At 33.4% G+C, this 24,920-nt stretch overlaps 1 protein-coding gene across 1 annotated transcript in view; it reads right to left on the bottom strand.

The window, feature by feature from the left end:
- Positions 1 to 24,920, bottom strand: part of LOC141296226 (formin-1-like) — a 66,054-nt gene that overhangs the window by 4,939 nt on the left and 36,195 nt on the right. The window contains exons 5-9 of the mRNA XM_073827499.1: positions 18,699 to 19,453; positions 15,908 to 16,049; positions 5,588 to 5,675; positions 4,549 to 4,610; positions 3,932 to 4,020 (exon numbers count right to left, since the gene is read on the bottom strand). Coding sequence (XP_073683600.1) covers positions 3,932 to 4,020; positions 4,549 to 4,610; positions 5,588 to 5,675; positions 15,908 to 16,049; positions 18,699 to 19,453 — 1,136 coding nt within the window. The remainder of the gene's footprint in view (positions 1 to 3,931; positions 4,021 to 4,548; positions 4,611 to 5,587; positions 5,676 to 15,907; positions 16,050 to 18,698; positions 19,454 to 24,920) is intronic.

Here is a 24,920-nt window from a genome sequence, read left to right as displayed (position 1 = left end):
GCAGACTCACGCTGACTCACTACAGTGAGGGTCACTGCATTTACAGGAACGCTTCAGATGTTTGTGCAGCATGTGAGAGTTCATTTCTCACCCTTCATTTCATAAAAACAAACCAAAATCACATTGACATTAACACTCTTACACACCACACGCCTGACATTCTGCAGGCTTTGAAAGTGTAGAGTATGCATTGATGTCAACTTAAGAACAAAAAGAGAAAGAGAAATTAAGCACATAACATTTAAAATGGAGCGTTATTCTGGCAGCAACAGGTGCGATACTAATTTAAAATATATATTATATATAATTGTACACATAAAAAAAAACAAGGGTGTAGGTTTGATTTTGGCATTGGTGGGGACATAACAGCGGATCAAACTTCATGTGGATACTGGTCCATGTACACTCTCTTGATTTTTTCATTGTTTTGTTTTTATAACTGACTTAATGGTTTGATTTTTCTACAAAAAAAAAAAAAAGAGCAGAAAAAATCAAGCCGGCTCCGAAGTCTCGAACTGAATCAAATGATTTGCGAACCCCGCACCGAAGCCTCGGACTGAATCAAATGATTCACACCGAAATCTCGAACTTTATCAAATGATTTGTGAACCCGCACTGAAGTCTCGAACTGAACCAAATGATTCGCACTGAAGTCTTGAACTGAATCAAATGATTCGCACTGAAGTCTCAAACTGAATCAAATGATTTGCGAACCCACACCGAAGTCCCGAAACTGAATAAAATGATTCGCACCGAAGTCTCGAACTGAATCAAATGATTCACGAACCCACACCAAAGCCTCGAACTGAATCAAATGATTCACGAACCCACACCAAAGCCTCGAAACTGAATCAAATGATTCGCGAACCCCGCACTGAAATCTCGAACTGAATCAAATGATTCGCGAACCTCGCACTGAAATCTCGAACTGAATCAAATGATTCGCGAACCTCGCACCGAAGTCTCGAACTGAATCAAATGATTCATGAACCCGCACCGAAGTCTCGAACTGAATCAAATGATTCGCCAACCCCGCACCGAAGTCTCGAACTGAATCAAATGATTCGCGAACCTCGCACCGAAGTCTCCAACTGAATCAAATGATTCGCCAACCCCGCACCGAAGTCTCGAACTGAATCAAATGATTCGTGAACCCGCACTGAAATCTCAAACTGAATCAAATGATTTGCACTGATGTCTCAAACTGAATAAAATGATTCACACTGAAGTCTCAAACTGAATCAAATGATTCGCACTGAAGTCTCGAACTGAATCAAATGATTCATGAACCCGCACTGAAATCTCAAACTGAATCAAATGATTCGCACTGGTGTCTCAAACTGAATCAAATGATTTCCACAGAAGTCTCGAACTGAATCAAATGATTCGCACTGAAGTCTCAAACTGAATCAAATGATTCGCACTGAAGTCTCGAACTGAATCAAATGATTCGTGAACCCGCACTGAAATCTCAAACTGAATCAAATGATTTGCACTGGTGTCTCAAACTGAATCAAATGATTTGCACAGAAGTCTCGAACTGAATCAAATGATTCGCACTGAAGTCTCAAACTGAATCAAATGATTCGCACTGAAGTCTCGAACTGAATCAAATGATTCGCGAACCCGCATTGAAATCTCAAACTGAAATAAATGATTCGCACTGAAGTCTCAAACTGAATCAAATGATTCGCACTGAAATCTCGAACTGAATCAAATGATTCGCACTGTAGTATCGAACTGAATCAAATGATTCATGAACCCGCACCAAAGTCTCAAACTGAATCAAATGATTCACACTAAAGTCTCAAACTGAATCAAATGATTCGCACTGAAGTATCGAACTGAATCAAATGATTCATGAACCCGCACCAAAGTCTTAAACTGAATCAAATGATTCACACTGAAGTCTCAAACTGAATCAAATGATTTGTGAACCCGCACCGAAGTCTCGAACTGAATCAAATGATTCGCACTGAAGTCTCGAACTGAATCAAATGATTCATGAACCCGCACCAAAGTCTCAAACTGAATCAAATGATTCGTGAACCCGCACCGAAGTCTCGAACTGAATCAAATGATTCACACTGAAGTCTCGAACTGAATCAAATGATTCATGAACCCGCACCAAAGTCTCAAACTGAATCAAATGATTCGTGAACCCCGCACCGAAGTCTCAAACTGAATCAAATGATTCGCACCGAAGTCTCGAACTGAATCAAATGATTCACACTAAAGTCTCAAACTGAATCAAATGATTCGCACTGAAGTATCGAACTGAATCAAATGATTCATGAACCCGCACCAAAGTCTTAAACTGAATCAAATGATTCACACTGAAGTCTCAAACTGAATCAAATGATTTGTGAACCCGCACCGAAGTCTCGAACTGAATCAAATGATTCGCACTGAAGTCTCGAACTGAATCAAATGATTCATGAACCCGCACCAAAGTCTCAAACTGAATCAAATGATTCGTGAACCCGCACCGAAGTCTCGAACTGAATCAAATGATTCACACTGAAGTCTCGAACTGAATCAAATGATTCATGAACCCGCACCAAAGTCTCAAACTGAATCAAATGATTCGTGAACCCCGCACCGAAGTCTCAAACTGAATCAAATGATTCGCACCGAAGTCTCGAACTGAATCAAATGATTCATGAACCCGCACCAAAGTCTCAAACTGAATCAAATGATTCGTGAACCCCGCACCGAAGTCTCAAACTGAATCAAATGATTCGCACCGAAGTCTCGAACTGAATCAAATGATTCACACTGAAGTCTCAAACTGAATCAAATGATTTGTGAACCCGCTCCGAAGTCCTGAACTGAATCAAATTAATTCTGCTTTTCACGTCTTCAGTCATGTTTACACAACACTGTCAGTACTACTACTGGCTTAGCTCGCTGGTTTTATGACATTAAGTGAAAGTACAATGTTTACAAATAAAAATATCCATATTTCCATTGCAAAGATAACATTCAACACAAATCTAGGAACATATTGAGGAGAGGTAAGCGGTTTACTGCTAACTAGTTAAACACTCCATTAATATGACCAGCTGCAGCTCAAAGTACATGTTAGATGTGCATTATGATGGAGTTTGGAGCTTAATTCACTATATTTGAAATAGTTTGAGCTGCAGCTTAGTTGCTGACAGTTTAATAGCGAAAAGATATATTAAACACTTATCTTGTGTCCATTCTTCCAGTTTTTATGAACTGATGGTTTGGAGTCTAACACTTAACTGTACTGTAGGTGTTTAACCTGTCACTCTACTATAACTAGTCGTACATGGAATGAGCAAATTATCGATTCAAATATTATTATAATAACACTGTCCTGCATCATATTTGCTAAATAAAACCCAATACCTGTTTCTGACTTATTTTGTTCTGCAGACTCCAAAAATAATTTCCCCAAAAAATATTAATTTGTCTTACCCATTAATCAGCAGAAAAGCATCACAAACACATGATTCCTGTATGAATTTGAGCCAGATTACTATGCAAACATAAGCCAGATGTTTTCTGCTTTTACTGCATCCTAACAAACAGACACAGAAAATTGCATATTGTGTTTAAAAAAAGCTTATTTTGCTTATTTGAAAAGTTCTTTGATATTAGAGTATTGAACATGTTTTTCCACTCCTTTGTGGAATGTAAGTTCAATTATGCATTCTGAACATTCCTTTCATTAAAACTGTAATTTAAGTGCATTAAAGCTGACCCATATACACAGTTTGAACATCCTAATTCTTATATTGTGAGAAAAAAAACTACATAATGGAAGGTTTTTACTGATATTTCTGAACTAATATTAGGCATTTTTTGCAAATCAGAAGAATGAAGATGCAGGACTATGTTGCAAGTAAATATTAAATAAATGCATTTATTAATATCTTATCTGTGCGATTGAATGACATACTGTTCAGGTTTATCCAGGAGTTTCACCTCGTCTTCTTTAGACGTCTCGTAATGTTTCTTGATCTTCTCCAGTTCATCAGGCTGAGCTCTCTGTCAACATTAGAAGTCCAACCAGTCATCTCAGCACATAAAATGCAGACTTTGCATGATTATAACATTAATCAGTTTAGCTAGAGTTGCTGATGATGGACCAAGAGTTAACCAAGCTTCAAATCATCCACTTTGCAATATTACAGTTATAATGCATAATGTATAGGTCTCTCAGTCTCACATAAAAGACGATGAGGATGTTTAAATGGTCCCCATTGACTTCCACTGCATGTTTGTCCAAATTATGGAAGTCATTGGGGACCAGAAATCTTTCATTTTGGGGTGAACTGATCCTTTAAGACTAACTAGATGACTAGTCTTTCAGTAACCAGCTGAATAGTCTCAGTTTTAGTACAGACGTAATGCGCAGATAATATTAAAAGCAGTTTTACTGGCAAACAGCTGGAGCTGTTAAAAGACAGACTGTAAAAAAATAAACAAAGACCGAAGAACACGACAGGACTAGAATAGAAATCAGGTGTTAATCTGCGCTCTCAGGTTTCATTACGGCTGGGTTCGAGTACTCACATTCTCATATAAAGCTTCAATAGTCTCCAGATCCACCACAGAATGATCCACCGTCAGAACAGCTGCAATATAAAGCACAAAACAAACACAGACTCATTATAAACACCAGATCCGTCCATTTACTACAGTCACAACTATAAAAAAAACACATTTTGATTTCATTTTACATCACACGCTTTCTGTTTGAAATGCTTCTTTCTGTTTATTTACAGCTTTAAACATGTCTCAGTTTGTTTTGGGGCTTATTTTCTTCCAGAAAACACCTCTGCCTGCTTACATCAACTTACTTTTTGCATTCAAATGAGACCAATCTGCATTTTTATGTAAGTTATGACCTGTGTTAAGTAAGCAAATCAGATGACTAACTTATAGGACTAGTCTAAGCAGTTTATGCAAGCGGCCGCTGGACATAAACAGCTTATGAAGCAGAAATATGTCAGATTGTGCTCTAATTCTAGTGGCCAATCAAATGTGAGTAAATGAGTGTGATTGACCATGTGACTCTGTGTACAGAAGGTCAGATTGTGTTTGTATCGAGCAGCGTTTGTACACAGAAAGACAGCTTCTCTGATTCTAGATCTCATGGGTTTTATGATTATATTAATTTATTTACTTACTATTTTTTTGGAACCTTTGATAAATAAAACATTAAAAGGAACAGCATTTATTTAAAATAGAAAACTTTTGTAACCAAAAAAGTTTTCTTTCTTTCTCTCTTTGCAAGAAATTAATACTTTTATTTAGCAAGGATGTGTTAAACTGAGAAAAAGTGAAGTAAAGACTTAAATTGTTTTATTATCAACATTGATAATAAAAGTAATAAATCAGTATATTAGAATGTTTTCTTAAAAAATGTTGTTTTGAAATGCAATAATATTTACTTTTTTCTGTATTTTTGATCAAACAAATGGAACTTTGATGAACATAAGAGACTTTAAAAAAAAACATGATTTAAATCTTAATTAAAAACTTCTGAGTGTCAGCGTGTATATATATATATATATATATATATATAAGGTGTTTAAGATGCTGATCTTACCCTGCTGAATGTCCTTCATCTCCAGGTGGAGGCTGGATATTAATATTCCCACAGCCTGAGAGCGTTTGCCATCCAGCAGCTTGATGATCTAGAGAGAAGAAATGAATAGTGTTATGCATTAAACTGATCAAAAGTTGTTCTATTGTTGATTTGATTGCTTCTATGTAAGTCGCTCTGGATAAAAGCATCTGCTAAATCATTAACTGTAAATGTCAGTGCTCCAAAAGCTTTCTATTGCAAATTAATGTTCTTTTGAACTTTCTATTCATCTGCGAATCCTGAAAAATAAAATGCATCACAGTTTGCACAAAAATATTGGCCAGCACAACTGTTTATGTTTGTCAAGCAGCAAATCAGCATATTAGAATGATTTCTGATGGAACGTGTGACAAATTTAGCTTTGAGGAATGAGGAATGTGTGTGTTTTTGTGATGTGGCATCAGAGGAAACATCTCGCTCTCGTGCGATACTGTCACAATTAGCAGCTCGCTGTGAGAAGAAGGAAAAGCCGCAGAAAGTGGCACCATAAAAGGCCATCGTTGAGCTCTGGACGAGCGCAGAGGAGATTTTATAACAAACTATAAATTCACAGGATTTTTATTTGTACCTACACATGGTCACAATTACTAATGACTGAATTCCCTCATAAAGGCCACGAGAGTTTTGGCACGCTAAAGAGCCGCTCTAAAACTTAATGTGTCGCTCTTCTTCATTAGGTAGCGGCGCGGCGTTACGGCGTTTAAGCTACTGCGGCGTTCAGTGGGAACCAGCGCGACGGCCCTTTAGATGTGAGTATTGCATTACAGCAGGTGAAGAGAGCGTTCATTATTAATGTGAGCAGAGACACACGCTAATGAACCACCGACAACTAAACACAACCATTTTCCCACACGCTTATTAATAAATATTGAATATTAAAAAAATACAAATATGAAAATATGCCATAAATTTTTTTAACTATTTATTTATAATATTTTGTAATTATAATTTATACATTTTGTTACTCAATATAATAAATAATTCAATATATTTAAAGTATACATATTTTTTTGTACATATATATATATATATATATATATATATATATATATATATATTTAAAATATTTAAGAAATATTTTGTTATTTCAAATCTTTTTTCAGACTAATATATTTTCTTGTTGCATATATGTGACCCTGGACCACAAAACCAGTCTTAAGTCGCTGGGGTATATTTGTAGCAATAGCCAAAAATACATTGTATGGGTCAAAATTATTGATTTTTCTTTTATGTCAAAAATCATTAGGAAATTAAGTAAAGATCATGTTACATTAAGATTTTTTGCAAAATTCCTACTGTAAACCTATCAAAATGTAATTTTTGATTAGTAATATGCATTGTTAAGAACTTAATTTGGACAACTTTAAAGGTGATTTTCTCAGTTTTTTTTATTTTTTTGCACACTTAGATTCCAGATTTTCAAAGAGATGTATCTCGACCAAATATTGTCCTATCCTAACAAACTATACATCAATAGAAAGCTTATTTATTGAGCTTTCATATGATGTATATATTTCAGTTTTGTAAAATTTAACCTTATGACTGGTTTTGTGGTCCAGGGTCACATATAATAAATATATTTACATATGTACATACATATATATATATATATCAGTAAGATTTTATATCAGTGGGATCAGTAAGATTTTTAATTTTTAAAAATCTCTTATGCTCAAAGTTTTATTTGATCAAAAATACTGAAAAAAGTAATATTATGGAATATAATTCCAATTCCAAATAACAGTTTTTTTATATACTTACATATATATATATTTAAGAAATATTTTAAATACAAAATTGTATTTAATTTATTTTAATCTTTGAAAAAGAAAAAGAAAGAGAAGATACACTTTTAGATGCAATTATTAGGAGATTATTAGGAAAATGATGAGAAGTTTATTTGAGAATATTCAGTATCTGCCGCTGTCCTGGAGTCAGTGAAACCTACTAAACGCGTTTAACAGCTCCACTTTACTAAACACATCAGGTTTCTAAAGCACAGTGAGTATAGCGGCTACAGTAAACATCATTATTACACTGTTCCAGGAGAAGAAGTTCATGAATTCGGGAATTTCAAACACAGAATTCCTTGATCTACAGTCGGCCGTCAAACGTTTCCCAGAATAGACGGCAATAAACACACGGCGTTAGGGACTTAAAGTTAGAAACAATTAAAATGTCAGTTTGTTTAAGAATCATCATTACTGTTCAAGCTGCATATTAATAATGATTCATCTGACCGTGTGATGTTTACATACTTCACAGAGCTAGAGAGACGACAGGAGACCAGAGACACACCAGAACACGCGGCACACAGGACAGGGAAAAAGAAATAAAATTAAATAAAATTAAATAATTAAAAAGTCAAAAAACTAAAGACATGCAGCTAACAGGACAGAACAACTAAATTAAAATTAAATAAAATTAAATTATAAAAAATTAAATTAAATGAAAAAGTCAAGAAACAAAAAGACACTAGTACACAAAGCAGACAGGACAGAAATATAAAATAGAATAAAAAAAGTCAAGAAATGAAAGAGATGCAGCACACAGGACAGAAAAATAAAATAAAATAAAATAATACGGTCAAGAAATGAAAGACATGCAGCACACAGGACAAAAAAATAAAATAAAATAAAATAAAAAGAAACGAAAGACATGCAGCACACAGGACAGAAAAATAAAATAAAATAAAAAAGACAAAACAGACATGACAAAGCAATAAAATTAAAATTACATAATAAACAAGACAAGAAATGAAATGAAATGACTTTTTAATTTTTTTTTTTTAATTTTTTTTTTTTTTGTTCTGTCCTATCTGCAGTTTTTTTTAAAAAGTCAAGAAACGAAAGACACGCAGCAGACAGGACAATAAAATAAAATAATGAAACACCAGACAACAGACAGAGCAGAAAAAAAATATAAAATAACATTTTTTTTTAAATGTAATCAAATCTAATAACACACCAAGAGATGAGAGACAGCAGAACACACAGCAGACAGGACAGAGAAAAGATGATTATTATTATTCTTCTGTTGAGATATTCGGACACATGTTTCTGACGGCACCTGTTAGCGATTAGAGCTGGTCCAGTGAGCAGACGGAGATGACAGAGGCTCCGCCCCCCTCATGTCATCCCGCCGCGCTTTGATATGATAATCAGAGAAAGGAAAGGCGCCGCGGATCCGTGCAGCGGATGCATCTCAACACATGACACAAATTAGCGCTTAGTTTGACCTCCGCAGATTCCCACCGATTGTGTTTTCAGGAGAGCTGCGCTGCTGATAGACGCCTGCCTTTCTGCACACCGCTTCTGTATTATCTACATGTGTCTGACACAAACACACAACAGCGTTTCATTTACATAATACACACACACACACACACACACACACACACACACACACACACACACAGTTCCTCACATCCCCCTACAGACGGGGAGCCGGAGGATAAAATAATCAATAAAAACTAGATAAAAACATTTGTCAAGATAAAATTAAAGTTGGATTGAGAAAGTCTAGAAAAAGTTCAAAGCAGCTATGAAAGCTTAAAGTTTTGAACTTTATATAGATAGATTCGATGATTAGCATGTTGCTAGCATGATTAGAATGTAGTTAGCATGATTCTAACATTTTTATAGCATGTTTAGTATGTTTCTAGCATGATTAGCAAGTTATTAGCATGTCATTAGCAAGTTTATAACATGATTAGCAAGTTACTAGCATGTTTCTAGCATAATTAACATGTTACTTGCATTATTAACATGTCATTAGAAAGTTGCTAGCATGTTTCTAACATGATTAGCAAGTTATTAGCATGTTTCTAGCATTTTTAACAAGTTGCTAGCACATTTCCAACATGATTAGCAAGTTGCTAGCATGTTTCCAGCATGTTTCTAACATGATTAGCAAGGTACTAGCATGTTTCTACGCTGACTAGCAAGTTACTAGCACCTTTCTAACATGATTAGCAAGTTGTTAGCATGTTTTTAGCATGATTAGCAAGGTACTAGCATGTTTATACGCTGACTAGCAAGTTGCTAGCACCTTTCTAACATGATTAGCAAGTTGGTAGCATGTTTCTAGCAAAACAAGTTTCTAGTATGTTTCTAGCATAACATGTTTCTACCATGATTAACAAGTTGCTAGCATGTTTATAGCATGATTAGCAAGGTACTAGCATGTTTTAGCATGATTTAACAAGTTAGTAGCATGTTTCTAGCATAACAATTTGCTAGCATGTTTCCAGAATGATTAGCATGTTGCTAGCATGTTTCTAGCATGATTAGCAAGGTACTAGCATGATTAGCAAGTTCCTAGCGTGTTTCTAGCATAACAAGTTTCTAGCATGTTTCTAGTATGATTAACAAGTTGCTAGCATGTTTATAGCATGATTAACGAGTTTCTAGCATGTTTCTAGCATAACAAGTTGCTAGCATGTTTATAGCATGATTAGCAAGTTGATAGCATGTTTCTAGCATAACAAGTTGCTAGCATGTTTATAGCATGATTAGCAAGTTGCTAGCATGTTTCTAGCATAACAAGTTGCTAGCATGTTTATAGCATGATTAGCAAGTTGCTAGCATGTTTCTAGCATAACAAGTTGCTAGCATGTTTATAGCACGATTAGCAAGTTTCTAGCATGACATTAGCATGACTGACAAGTTTCTAGCATGATTATCAAGTTACTAGCATGATTGTAGTTGCTAGGCTAGATAGTTAAATAGATCAGAAATATTCGAATGGAAGTTCGATTAGATTAGAAATAGTTGATAGAGGGTCAGTTTGTTTGAGTCTGAAGGGATTGTGGGAGTGTTCTCAGTGTGAGTTTGAATAGTGTTGATCATTTGAACATTCCCTCAATGAAAGTCTATGGGATTTTTGTGATTTTTAGTCTTCAATTTGACAAAAACTATAAGTCGGATCAGTCTGAAAAGATAGAGCAGACTCAGTGAGATCAGTCTGAAGAGCTAGCCTGAGTTTAGTGGTTCTAGCTTGAAAGCTTTAAGAGGAATAGCGTTCAGAAAATTAGTCAAAGAAGAATAATATTTAAAAGCTTTAGTAGCAGATCAGTAGGTTTGCTTTCTCAAGCCAATCTAATTAATTAAAAAATTATATTATAAATATTTATAAACATTTATAAAAATAACTCTTAAATATAAATATTTTTTAATATAAATAAGACATAAATAATATTTGAATTCAAAATATATATGAAAATAAAAATAAAATATTGCTAATTGCGTATATTATTATTGCAGTCTTGAATGAATGCAGCTGATTACACGTGTGAACTCAAACACGTCTGTCATCAGTCTGAGCTCTCAGACAGGAGCCTCATGTGAGACAGCAGCTCTATCGATCTCGTCTCGACACACCTGACCCTCAGATCACTGTATTGCTCTGTCAGGACATCCACCCCAGTCTGCTCTGGTTTTCATGGAGGCCGGTTTCTCAGAAGGCTGATTCAGAAATGATGGATCCGCAAACGTTTCAGAAATTACATCACCTGCCAAAAGCAGAGAGCTCTAGCATCTATTCATCTCTTCACATTCACTGCAGGAGATATTACATTTATTAAAGATTCACTGAAGTGCTTTGAAACAAGTAGTTATTCTGTGTTATTTTATGTGTTGATGTAATTTCAACTGAAACAGAAAGATGATTTCAGCCTGATTTCATGTATTTGTAGTGAAGGGGGCGGGACACTTCAGATTCTAGAGAGCATGTGATTGGACAGGAAGTTTGATGAGCATGTGTGTGAATAAATACTTTATAAAAACAATTTATGAGTAAATAAAATATAACTAATATTATTGTGATTTCACCTAAAGCACACACACAAAAATACAGTTATGGAGACTAAATGCTGGTTACACACACACACACACACAAATTTAATTCAAAATATATTCAAAAATAAAAAAAAATCATATTTGTGTTAACAGCAGTGTTACTTTAGTATTGCTGAGATACTATCATTGTATCTTTATATATTATATATAGTATTAAAGTTATTTTTATTGGTATATGTTTTCTGTTTTAATTTTAATTTTAATTAAAGTTTTAGTAATTTTGTTTTGTGTTGTGTTGTTATCATTTTTATGTGCATATTTACTTTATATACATTTGTTTTACAAATAAAAGAAAATAACAAAAAAAGAAATTAAATTATTTAAAAAATTAAAACAAAATAATACTTTTTCATCGTTTCTATAACATGAATTTATTATGGCAAAATCATTTATTATGTAGTATATAAGGAAAAAGTCTATTTCTATTATTAATGTTTTTTCTTGGAAGGCTTTTTTAAATTACACATTTTAATTAGCCATTTTAGAGATTTAATTCATTATTGTTAGATGTTTTATTTTGATATTCAGTGTTTTTATTTTAAAATTACTTAATTTAATTAGTTATTTTAATGATTTAATTAACAACTAGTAGGTGTTTTATCTTGATTGTTAGTTTTTATTGTAAAATAATATTAATATTAATTTACCATGTTAATGATCTAATTTATTAGAATATGTTTTGCTTGTTCGTTTTTAATTAGAAAATATTTATTTACTTTATTTATTGGTTTAATAAATTCTTATTTAATTGTTTATTTTTTTTATTTAATACTTTGTAGCATTTTCCCATGAAGTGGTGATTTTGTTCTTGTGAACACATGCAATTAAAACAGTCATTTATTCGCAAATGTTTTATGTAATATTCCAACTTTTCACACGTTTAATTCACAACTTTGGATGGAAACATTGCTATAAATAATAATACATTTTAGAACTGCCCTCTGAGAAATTCAACTACAGATATTCAAACCTTTCGCCTTTCTCCCCTTAATATTGTACAAGAAAATAAATAAATAAACAGCACTGATTTTGATATAATATATAAATATAAACAGCTCTTTAATATAAATGAATAGAGAGCTGATTTTGTAGGAACTTCGAAAGTGTAGAGAGAGAAGTACAATTAAATCTCTCACAGTTTGTTGAAAGTGACCAACAAAGACCGACAGGAGAGACGTCTGATTGTATGCTGATGTAGCAGGAGCCCAGAGTGAACACACACACACACACACACACACACACACACACACACACACACACACACACACACACAGGCCAATGTGGAGCCCCGGCTGATTGATCAGGAGCGTCTGGAGCGCTTTGGGTCCAGGCTGAATGTTTAAGTTGTGGGACGCCAGACCAGTGCTGACCTGCACAATCACTCACGACTGTCACAAACACACTGCTGACTGAGCCGTTTCTACCTCATCTGAACCACACTGACCACAGAAAACACACCTGAGTAAAACCAGCTCATAAGATAAGATCTAAAACTACATCAAAATCATCTCAGCTCAGTTCAATGCTGCCAAAAGCTGTCAAATTCATCACTTGAAACTAATTCACTTTCAGCAGTAAAGCAGCTCCACAGAATAGAGTCATTATTCAGATTACAGTTTTTTACAGACGCTAGGACACATTTCTCAATACTTAGGTCACTTTTGCAAAACTCTTCACACAGTGAGCACAACAGAAGTCTATGTGGGCTAAACTGAGGATCAATTATCATTGTTTTGGCACAAAATGCATTCAATGACTACATCTCTCAAATTTCATGAATTCTTTTCTCACTCAGACACAACAACTGACAAAAATCTTTGTACGTACAGGACATTTTGCATGTGCTTACATACTGTTTTCAAAACTGTTAAACTTATGTTCCAAACAATAACATAATGCAAAACTGAACAAGACAGCAAAATTCAACAGCAATATTTTATTGAAACATTTCAAATCTAAAAATGCAGTAGATTAGCATTACTATTGTATCTGTATCAGTGGATGGTGTGTATACAAATTCTTGTATTTTGGAATTACTTAGTGCAAAAAAATAAAAAACAACATAAAATATTGACGAATTCTGCATCATGTCTGATTCATTCCAGTAACATATATTGCAGTTATAAACAATATATATTGCAATTATAAACAGATGTTTCCTTGTTTTACACAAGAAAACACTGTATAATGCTACATGTTGTTAGTGTTTTTTAGGTCATTGTTTTGTGGGTGACAAAGTGTGTTTGTCGGCTGTCAACCTTTGCTAGTGTTCTGGAAGAATAAGTTTATTTGAGACCTGAATAAAGTGTTTTGGTAGTTGTAGTGCACTTTGAATGTGAAATGAACTGCTTTGCCAAGATGAAAGTCAGTTAGGAGAATTGTGTGAAGAGTTTTGCAAAAGTGTCCTAAGTATTGAGAAATGTGTCCTAGCGTCTGTAAAAAACTGTAAGTCAGTCCAGTCAAATCAATAACTTTACTGAATATAGCTGTAAAGCCTTGAATACACTCCACGATTTTTGGCCTGATTTTCTGCCGATTTACAGTCAGTAGTTGCTGACAGTCAGGGCCAGTCTGCAGATTTGAGTTGACAGATTCCATAGAAAACCATGTAGTGTATGATGGTCACTGACTCCGATATTTTAGCTACAGACTTTGATTCCATCCAGTTTGAGGATATCAAACATGTTTGATATTTTCAGCCGATTTTAGAACGCATAATGTATGACATTATGTAGCATGCCTTTCTTTGCAAATACAGGTGATTTACCATAGAAATATGTTTTGTAACGTTTATGACTGTTATAGCACCAGCTGTGGTCCGATCTCCTTAAAACTTTGCATGCTTGTTTAGAATCACCTGTCGCAGGTGCTCACCTGATTTCGTGAACTTTTGAGTTTTCCTTTATACTTTATAGGATTTAGGGTAAATTCAGACAGGCTCCTTTTCTAAACAACCCTGTTATAGTTTTCCAAATGGTAAATTCCAAATTTTCTTTGATAATTATTGACTTGTTTTTTTCCTAGATTGAGTGAAAAACCTAGGACTAGTTCAGAAAAGTAGGTTTTGACATCTTTTCAATCATTTAACAAACGATTTGATTGACAGCAGTGGTTTGATGCAATATCGCACTTTCGGGGCTGTGAGTCAAACCAAGGCCAGCCGAGTTTCATTTAATCAGCCTCTGTTAACCATGTCTAATAGGTGCCAATGGTTGCCATGTTTTTCTGAAATACGCTCAACAAATGTTTCCTCTTATAGCGCCACCAAGTGGCCAAGCTCCACGAGTTTCGTCCTGTGACCTCAGGTTGAACTCTTACATAAGTGTTCTTTCCGTTCAGGAGTTATAGGCATTTTACTAAAAGTGGCCCTGCCTTTTTTGAACGTTTTGGCGTCCCTTTGCGACGGTCGAAAGTTACGACTTCTATTTTGATAATTGATATTCGCTCTCCAGAGAATCTTTCCGCACTGGTTTAGTTCCGATCAGGTGAAAAACCTAGGACTAGTTCGCAAAAGCAGGTTTTTTACATCTTCGCAATCATTTAACAGACAATTTGATTGACAGCAATGGTTCTAGAGGCAAAGTTGTTCGGAATGAGGAGTTATTTCGCATGATACAAATATTCTGTGTATGTGCGAAAAAACGTGCAATGCACAACCGTTTTATGCCCTTGGAAAATGCGATAAAAAAACCTAGGACTAGTTCACAAAAGAAGGTTTTGCAAAAAATCCAAAATACCTCAAAATTTTGCCAGGCTCACGATTAAATCGGAGGCGTTTTGTCTGGTACCAAGGATTCCAACAACATAAGACACTTGAGTCACTTGAGCGACTGGTGGTTTAGGAGCGATTTCGTACTTTTGATCGCTGTAGCGCCCCCGTCAGGCCGATTGGGGCGAGCCTTGGTGACGTTGTCGGCGGTGTGAGTACTACCATCCTTCCAAGTTTCAAGTCTCTATGACTTGTGGTTTGGTATGCACCATCAGTTTTACATGGAGATTGCTGAAGCGTGGCCATTCTAACAATTACAATAGGGTTTAATCACTACGTGCTTGAACCCCTAAATATATTGTCATTAAAACACATCAGATGACTGGATGTGTGCTGATCTAGAATCACAGCAGTAGGTCAGACCTGTACGTCTGATCACAACCCCACTGAACACTAAAGCTCAAAGGGAATTATTGGGGAAAACGGCTCAAAATGAGCTTATTATATACAGGCATTAAGCATAATCTGCTGTTAATGGCACATTCAGCAACTCAAATGTCAAGAGAACATTAATGTTTGGCAGCGAGACACAGAATGTGTCTGAAACCCCCTCTAGTGGTACAAACCATGTGACTTCCTTTAATAAAAGCCAAATCTATTCCTGACTAACACTCTATAAGCACATACAGGAGATTGGTCACCGCAGTCTCATACCTTCTTGGCTTTGCTCTTCTTCTCGTATGAGTCTGACAGAGGCTTCTTCTTGGCCTGGATGGCAGCTTTGGAGAACAGTTCCTCAAACTCTTTGGGGTCTATGATATCAGGCTCTTCCAGTGAATTCCAGAGCGTGTTATTACTGTAAAACACACACACAGTGATCATCAGCGTTATATATCAGACAAACACTCTTAAAATAACACTGAAGGAGGAACAGAGTCAGCTCAGCTGCTCAGCTTTAGTTTAGGTTTCATGTTTAGCATTTATTTACACGTTTAAAGGCTCAAGCTGGAGACCGGAGTGAAGTATTTGGCCGATTCAGACTGCAGTGATGAGAATTATTTGGTTTCTGCCGTTGCTGAGAAACACGAGCAACACAAACAGGCCGATGGCGTACGAGCGAGACTTTAACAACGCTCCAGCCTGCCTTCGCTATCGCACTTTCCACTCCTATATCCTGAGGGAAAAACTCATTTCAGACAATACAGATGAGCCGTATCCCAGCAGCTTCTGTTTGTATTGAAGGATCACAGGGCTTTGACATGTATATCTGACTGCAATCCATCAGAGATAGAGATTAGGAAGGTTATTGAGGTCACCAGGTCAATCAGATCTACATTAGGATGATAATGAAACGTTTTAGATCAGATGTTTGTCCTAAAATTTCTTGTGAGGAATATTAATAGACACAAAATAGTACAGAGTATAGAGCCATAAAATGACTGTAGTGCATCTCAGATGATGTTAAAATCTCTAATCTGAGCATGGATTGAGACATTGTTGAGGGAAAAGAAAATTCAGATAGTTTTCAACTTAAAAATAACTAAAACTAAAATAAAAAAAAATATTTTATATGCAGACATCAGTGATCAGTAAAAACTGTGAGAGCGAAACAAACTAAATTAAACATTACTTAATAATAAAAAAAAAAAATTGATACAACTATTATAGCTATACAGATATAAAATAATAATAATAATAATATTCGTGATTCCTGAATTTATATATGAAAACTTAGTTTTGAAGTGCATTCGTTATGTTTGTATAAGAAAATTTGGTAACCCTTGCCTAGTTGTTTTAATATTATTGATATTTTTTAGAAGAAGTTAAAAGTTAAGAAAAAAGAAATTAGCTTGTAGTCTATATATGTTTAGGGCTATAGGCTAATCTTTTTCTTAACTTTTCTTAAACATTAAACATTAAAAGTTAACAGTTGAGTGAGCCGCAGATGTGCTCTCTGAGGAGCGTGACTGTAATCATGTAGTTTAACAGCTCTACTGTAACGTTTACTGGCGCGTGCCGTGAGTTAGTGCGAGTGTGAGGAATCACTGTACATCCTCCTCTAATCCCGCTAACAGTAACACAGAGCCATAAAGCTGCTGCCGGCAGCACATATAAACACTCCAGCACACAGCGGAAGCTCCAGTGAGTCCGTGACACAGGCGTGCAGATGCACTCACAGCACTGCAGTGTGGGAATCAACTCAAGCAGTTTACATGATGAGGCAGCCAATGACACGTCCAAACAGCTGGAGGTGGATTAAAGTGACAAAATCAATAAAGCACTGCTCTATTTCAACTCAAAATGAATATAAAATGAACTAAAACTGATGGATTTGGATGCATTTGGCGAGCAGTTCATGCATTCTCTGGGAATTAAACCCATGAACCTGGTGTTGCAAGCGCTATATCTAATGTATGATATCTGTAGATAAAAACGATTTATTTCAGATTAACAAGAAAAATCTTTAACTTTAAATAATACTAAATAAAAAATAAAAAAAAATACACAAAAAAACTGATCTAATAAAAATCCCAAAATCAAACATCAAAATTACTAAATTAATAACTAAAATAAAAATAGAAAATAGAAAAATACAAAAAATTATTCAAAATATCAGCAACAATTATAAAGACATTAAAAAAATTATCAAATAAAATAATCAATAATAAAATTATCAAAAAAGACAAAAAGCTAACAACAAAATGACAAAACTTTAAAATAAAAACTTATTCAAAATGTTAATAAAAATTATACCAACAATTTAAAAAAAATGATAAAAACAAACAACAAATTTACAAAAACTTTAAATAAAATTACAACAAAAATGGAAAATATAAAAATAATACTTAATTCAATGTAATAAAAATAAAAACATTACATAAAAAACTTTAAGTAAAATTATATTGAAGCAAAAAAAAAAAAATATATATATATATATATATATATATATATATATACTGAAATTTCTTTCTCAATTTTTTTGTCTTGTACAAATACAAATATCAAGCATTTTTAAATCAAGATTTCAAATCAACATTTACTTTAGATGCAAAATTTGATAGGATAAAAAGTCTTGTTTTCTGAAAAAATTTATCCAGACTGAGTTTATAACAACAATATCTGCCAGAAAAATACATTTTTAAATATTTTAACATCATTTTACCAAGTATTATACAAATGTTTGCTCTTGTTTTAATCACAATGATGTGACATCCAAAAAAAGATCATTGTGTCACATAAAAGTATTTCACAGAACATTGAAAATCCAAGAAATGCATCTCAGTGGCAGATATTTAGTCTTGTTTTAAGCAAAAATTCTCTTAATTTTGATCATTTTTTTCAGAAAAAAATTAATTATGTTACGTCATTTTGCTTGCTTTGCTTAATCCAAGCGGACATTTTTAAAAATATTACATTTATGTTCCACAGGTTTAAAAGACATGAGGCGAATAAATGATGATAGAAAGATTATTTACATCTTAAAATGTGTCTGATGTGGACTTACTTATTGTCCTGAATCTGGATGCGGCTCCAGTAGAGCGGTTTCATAGGGCAGGCCGGTTCTACGGTGGGTTTACGCGGCGCTTTCTCCGTCACCTGTCCAAATCCAAACCCGCCGAAAGCAGGAGGAGGAGGAGGAGCAGCACCAAAGCCTGGCATGGGTGGAGGAGGGGGTGGGGCTCCTGGTAGTCCAGGTGGTGGCGGAGGAGGGGGCGGGGCTCCAGGGAGAGGTGGAGGAGGAGGCGGAGCTCCTGGTAAACCAGGTGGAGGTGGCGGAGGAGGTGGGCCTCCAGGGAGGGGCGGAGGAGGGGGCGGGGCAGGATGAAGTCCAGGTAATGGTGGAGGGGGAGGAGGGGCGGAGCTACCAGGGAGAGGAGGAGGTGGTGGAGGCGGTGGAGGGGCGGAGCTACCGGGTAGAGGAGGTGGAGGAGGCGGTCCTGGACCTACACCTAAACTCATGCTAATGGAGTCTAGGTCGAGTTTTTTAGGCAGGCTGGAGCTGGAGCTTGGCACTGGTTTGGTCCCGTCTCCCTCTGGGGTTTTAATGAAGGTCTCGCGGTCGGTCTGGACGCACACGTTGCGGAAGCTTTTGGGCAGTTGGTCATCTTCAGTGGAGACACAGACGTCATGCATATCGCCGCGCTCCCGTAAGGTGTTATACGTCTGCTCCCGCTGCATCCTGCCGATGATCGACTCCAGACGCGACACCACCTCCGCGTGCTCCCCTCGAACCTGGAATATCTGCAGCTCGAAATCCGCCTGGAGTCACACATGCAGAAACAAGTACTATAAGTGGACAATGAACAATAAAAACATCTCACAATATGTCAGGGTTATCAATGTTAGCTAAATTAAAGCTAAACTAAAAAATAAAATTATTGTAGTTTAACATGTTTATCATGAGAAATCATAAAAATAAAAAAACTAATTCAAAATTTTTATAAAAACTATACAGACATTTCAAAAATATGATAAAAAACAAACAACAAATTTACTAAATTTTAAATAAAATAAAAATATACACATTTTAAAAACAGATCTAATAAAAATAAAAGCAAACATTAAAATGACTAAAATATTAACTAAAATTTAATTTAAAATGAAAAATATAAAATTACAAAAAATTATTCAAAAATCTGTAACAACTATATAAATATATTTAAAAAATAATCAAATAAAATAATATATAATAAACTAGTCTTATAAAAATGACTAAATTACAAAATTACAAAACTTTAAAATAAAAATGGAAATCATAAAAATAAAAACTAATTCAAAATTGTAACAAACTATAAAAGTAAAAAAATGTATGATAAAAACAAACAAATTTACTAAAACTAAAATATTAACTAAAATTAAAATGAACATGAAAAATATAAAAATACAAAAATAACTCAAAATATCAGTAACAACTATATAGATATATTAAAAATAATCAAATAAAATAATATATAATAAAATAATCTAATAAAAATTACAAAAACAAACAACAAAATGACAAAACTTTAAAATAAAAATGGAAATCATTAAAATAAAAAATAATTAAATAGATATATTCAAAAAATAAATAAATTAAAATAATCAATTAAAAAAATAATAAAAACAAAATTACATAACTTGTAATTTAAAATGGAAATGTAATTTAAAATAAAAATGGAAAAAAAACTAATTCAAAATTAGTTGATAAAAAAATGATAAAAACAACAAATTTACTAAAACTTAAAAATAAAATTACAAAAAAATGAAAAATATAAAAATAAAACTTAATTCAAAATATTAATATATATACATGTATATATGTAACTGTAATAAAAAAATACATTACTAAAACTTTAACTAAAATTAAAACAAAAAATATACATAAAATTATAAATTTTAAATTTTAAATTATACATTTCCATAGAATGGAAAACTGTGTTTACCTTGGCGTAGTTAAATAATAACAGTTCAGTACATGGACATGACATACCATGAGTCTCAAACACCATTGTTTCCTCCTTTTTATATAAATCTAGGGTTTGCAAAAGACCACCGAAAAATCAATTCCAACATAACACCGACTGTTACGCCATAGTCCCGAGATCGTTATTAGTTACGCCTCCAACATTTGAATCGCCCAATCATCAGTAACGTCAGTACATCAGTAAAATAAGGCAAGCCACTGAAGGGACACGGTTAGCTTAATGCTAGCGCTAGCCTGTTACATTGCAATACATAGGATTTCACTTACCACATAAACAGAGAGATGACTGCACTGATGATGGCGAATGATGGAGAAATAACTGCCTGATGATGGCGAATGATTTACAGATCCTGAGTATCACTGACAAGCAGCTGAACTTGTGTGGTAAGTAACGTAAGCACTCCCTCTGCATTATAACGTTACACAGAGCACATACGGTCACAGTAACGAGACTAAAATGTCGGCGATTCAAAACGGCAGATTCAACGAACCACATATTAAAAGCGGCTAGAGCTCCTAATTAAATACATATTTTTATCAATGTGCCAGCTATTGAGATGAGCAGCTCTGTGAAACAGCCAATCAGAGCAGAGCTCATTAATATTCATGAAGCTTCCAAATAAGGCAATAACAGAGGATTTCATTCTAGGGACAAATCCTAGGGTTGTAAATGGAGCAGTAAAACCGTTTCTGGAGATTTTTTGCCCGTTCCTATGCCATATACCCTCTATGTAGATATCAGAGAACAATTTAAAATATTCTCTCAATGCATTCTATGGCACCTTTAACAAAAACTACTACAGTATATCAATGACACTGACACATTTCAAAACACGAATTTCTTTCTCAATATTTTTGTCTTGTTTTCCGATACAAATATCAAACATTTTCAAATCAAGATTTCAAATCAACATTTACTTTAGATGCAAAATATTTTTGTAAAACAATTTTGCATCTCCAGTAAATGCATTTTGATTTAAAAATGTTTATATTTGTATCAGAAAACAAGACAAAAATACTGAGTAAGAGCTTCACGTTTTTGTCTTTGCTTCCAAAAATCCAGAGGACGAGTGTCACGTTTTGTCGGTCAGTGCGGTCTGTCTTACTCCAGAGCATTTTTTATCACATTTAAACCCTTTCTCCAGTCAAAAATAATGGTGAGTTTTCAGATGAGTTCAGCAGTGAAGCATCATCTTATTTCATATGAGGAGCTGCCAGGAGCATCTGGAGTCCATCAGAACATCACAGCTTCCTTCACACTGCCCTCACATTCAATATCACTGTTTACAGTCAGAGGTCACCACATTAAACACTAGAAACACATTAACCTGCTGCTATGAGCAAACGCGCTTATGAAAACGACATGTCTCCACTGGAAGACTCAATGAATGTGACTGAATGCTGGAGAAAATGTTCTTGGTCAGTATTTCTGTCTTGTTTTCCAGTGAAAATATCTAAACATCCTTAAAGGTACATTTACTGGAGAAGCAAAATGATAGAAGATTTTAAGTCTTGTTTTGTGAGAAATGTATCAAAATGAATAAAAATGACCAAAAAAACAAACAAAAAAAAACTAATAAAATGTAAAGGGAAATATAAAAATAAAAGCTAATTCCAAATATTATTATTAATAATATTAATACTATAAAGGTACATAAAAAATACATCTAATAAAAATGAAAAAAAAAAACAAAATCACAAAAACGTTGACTAACTTTGACTTTTAAACAGAAAACATAGAAATAAAAACAAATTCAAAATTTGTATAAAAATGATAATGGCATATTAAAAATAAATCTAATAAAAATGACAAAAACAAAGAACAAAACTACTTAAACTTTTACTTAAAATGAAAACCAAAAATATAAAAATAAAAACAATTCAAATTTGAATAAAAACTATAAAGATTTAAAAAAAATGTAAAAAGAGTTTTAAAAAATAAATAAATAATAAAAAATTTACTTCACTAACTTAAGTTACTTAAAATTAAAATGAGTACTGAAAACATAAAACGAAAAAGTAATAAAAAATATGAATAAAAACTATAAAGGCATATTTAAAAAAAATGTAATCTTAATAAAAATAACAAAAACAAAAAACAAAATTACTAAAACTTTGACTTAAAATGAAAATCGAAAATATATAAATAAAAACAATTCAAAATTTTAATAAAAAATATAAAGACATTTTAAAAACAATCAAAAGAAAAAAAAAAGAAAAAAATCCAATTAAAAAAATTAGCTTAAGTTAATTAAAATTAAAATGAGTACTGAAAATATAAAATGAAAAACTAATATTAATAAAAACTATAAAAGCATATAAAAAATCTAAATTAATAAAAAGAACAAAATTACTACAACTTTGACTACAATTAAAACAAAAATGATAAAAAAAAATAGAAAATTTGAATAAAAATTATAAAGACATTTAAAAAAAATGTAAAGAAAATAAAAATGAAGAAAAAAAAACAATAACAAAAAATAAAAAAAACTAATTATTAATAAAACACTAATATTAATAAAAACTATAAAGGCATATATATATATATATATATATATATATATATATAAAATGATAAAAAAAGTAATTTACTTTTTTAATAATATAATAGTATATCAGTGCTACTAAAATAACACTGCAATACATACAAAGCAAAACATGATTTTTCCTCTGTATACAAAGGTCAAATTATTTTAAATCAAGATAGATTTACTTCAGATGCAGAATGACGCAGATATACCAATGTTCAGCAATTTTTTTTTGCTGAAACAAGAACAAATATTCATCAATTGGGTCAGAAAATGTAACATTTTAATTTTTAAATAAGTGTAATTAAGTTCAATTAAGTTTTCTGACCACACTGGCAGATATTTGTTCTTGTTTTAATCATAAGTTCACTTCAATTTGATGCAGAAATCATTTAAACATCATACTTTGTGATGTAAAACTAATATATGTTTACGATCACAGCCTGTGGAGGTTAAACACTCTTCTGAAAATGAAACACAGAAGTTGTGCTCATATATTGTCTAATGAAGGTGTTAGTTAGATCAGACCGTGGTCACGATGAAAGTGTTGAGCCTGAGAGCGACAGCATCACAGCTCCAGTTATTGGCTCTCGGCGTGGATCATAAAGCACGCGTGACGTCGGCCTCGTAAAGCAGTCGCTCGTCGACGTCACTGATTTTCCACAGCGGTCGTCAGAAGTGTTATGACCTCTCAAAAATGATTAAACATCATATTGTCCAGACAGCAAACGCACTGCTGGGATCTGACGTCCTCATATCTGGGATCCTCAAGCTTTGAAGTAAATCTGCGTTTAGTGCTAAACTGACAGCGGGAGTACAACTGAACGCCCTACCAATTTAGAGACCAGATTTAGTCAGATTCTGGTTAGCCATTACTGTACAATCAACATCACATGAAAAATACTTTGTAAAAATACTCTTATTGGAAGTTATTATTTAGAACCAGTCTTAAGCAGCACAGATATATTTGTAGCAATAGCTAAAAAATACACTGTATTTCGTCGTAAATATATCAAAACATAATTTTTGATTAGTAATATGCATTGCTAAGAACTTCAGTTTTCTCAAATGTATTTATTTTTTGCACCCTCAGATTTAAGTTTTTAAATATTTCCAAATATTGTCCTATCCTAACAAACCATATATCAATGGAAAGTTTATATATTTTTATTTATTTATGTATAAATCTCAATTTCAAAAATTGATTACTATGACTGTTTTTTAATCTTCCATTAAAATACACTGCTGTTCAAAAGTTTTGGACCAGTAAGATTTTGTATATATATGATAAAAAATACAGATAAAATGTGACCCTGGACCACAAAACCAGTCTTAAGTCGCTGGGGTATAATTGTAGCAATAGCCAAAAATACATTGTATGGGTCAAAATTATAGATTTTTCTTTTATTCCAAAAATCATTAGGAAATTAAGTAAAGATCATGTTCCATGAAGATTTTTTTGTAAAATTCCTACTGTAAACATATCAAAATGTAATTTTTGATTAGCAATATGCATTGTTAAGAACTTAATTTGGACAACTTTAAAGGGGATTTTCTCAGTATTAAGATTTTTTTGCCCCCTCAGATTCCAGATTTTCAAATAGTTGTATCTCGGCCAAATATTGTCCTATCCTAACAAACCATACATCAATAGAAAGCTTATTTGATGTATACATCTCAGTTTTGTCAAATTTAACCTTATGACTGGTTTTGTGGTCCAGGGTCACAAATCTGT

The sequence above is a fragment of the Garra rufa genome, chromosome 21 (assembly GCF_049309525.1).
Source record: "Garra rufa chromosome 21, GarRuf1.0, whole genome shotgun sequence".
Classification (NCBI taxonomy): domain Eukaryota; kingdom Metazoa; phylum Chordata; class Actinopteri; order Cypriniformes; family Cyprinidae; genus Garra; species Garra rufa.
Note: the sequence above shows the minus strand (reverse complement) of the source record. Positions and strands in the feature narration are given on the sequence as shown.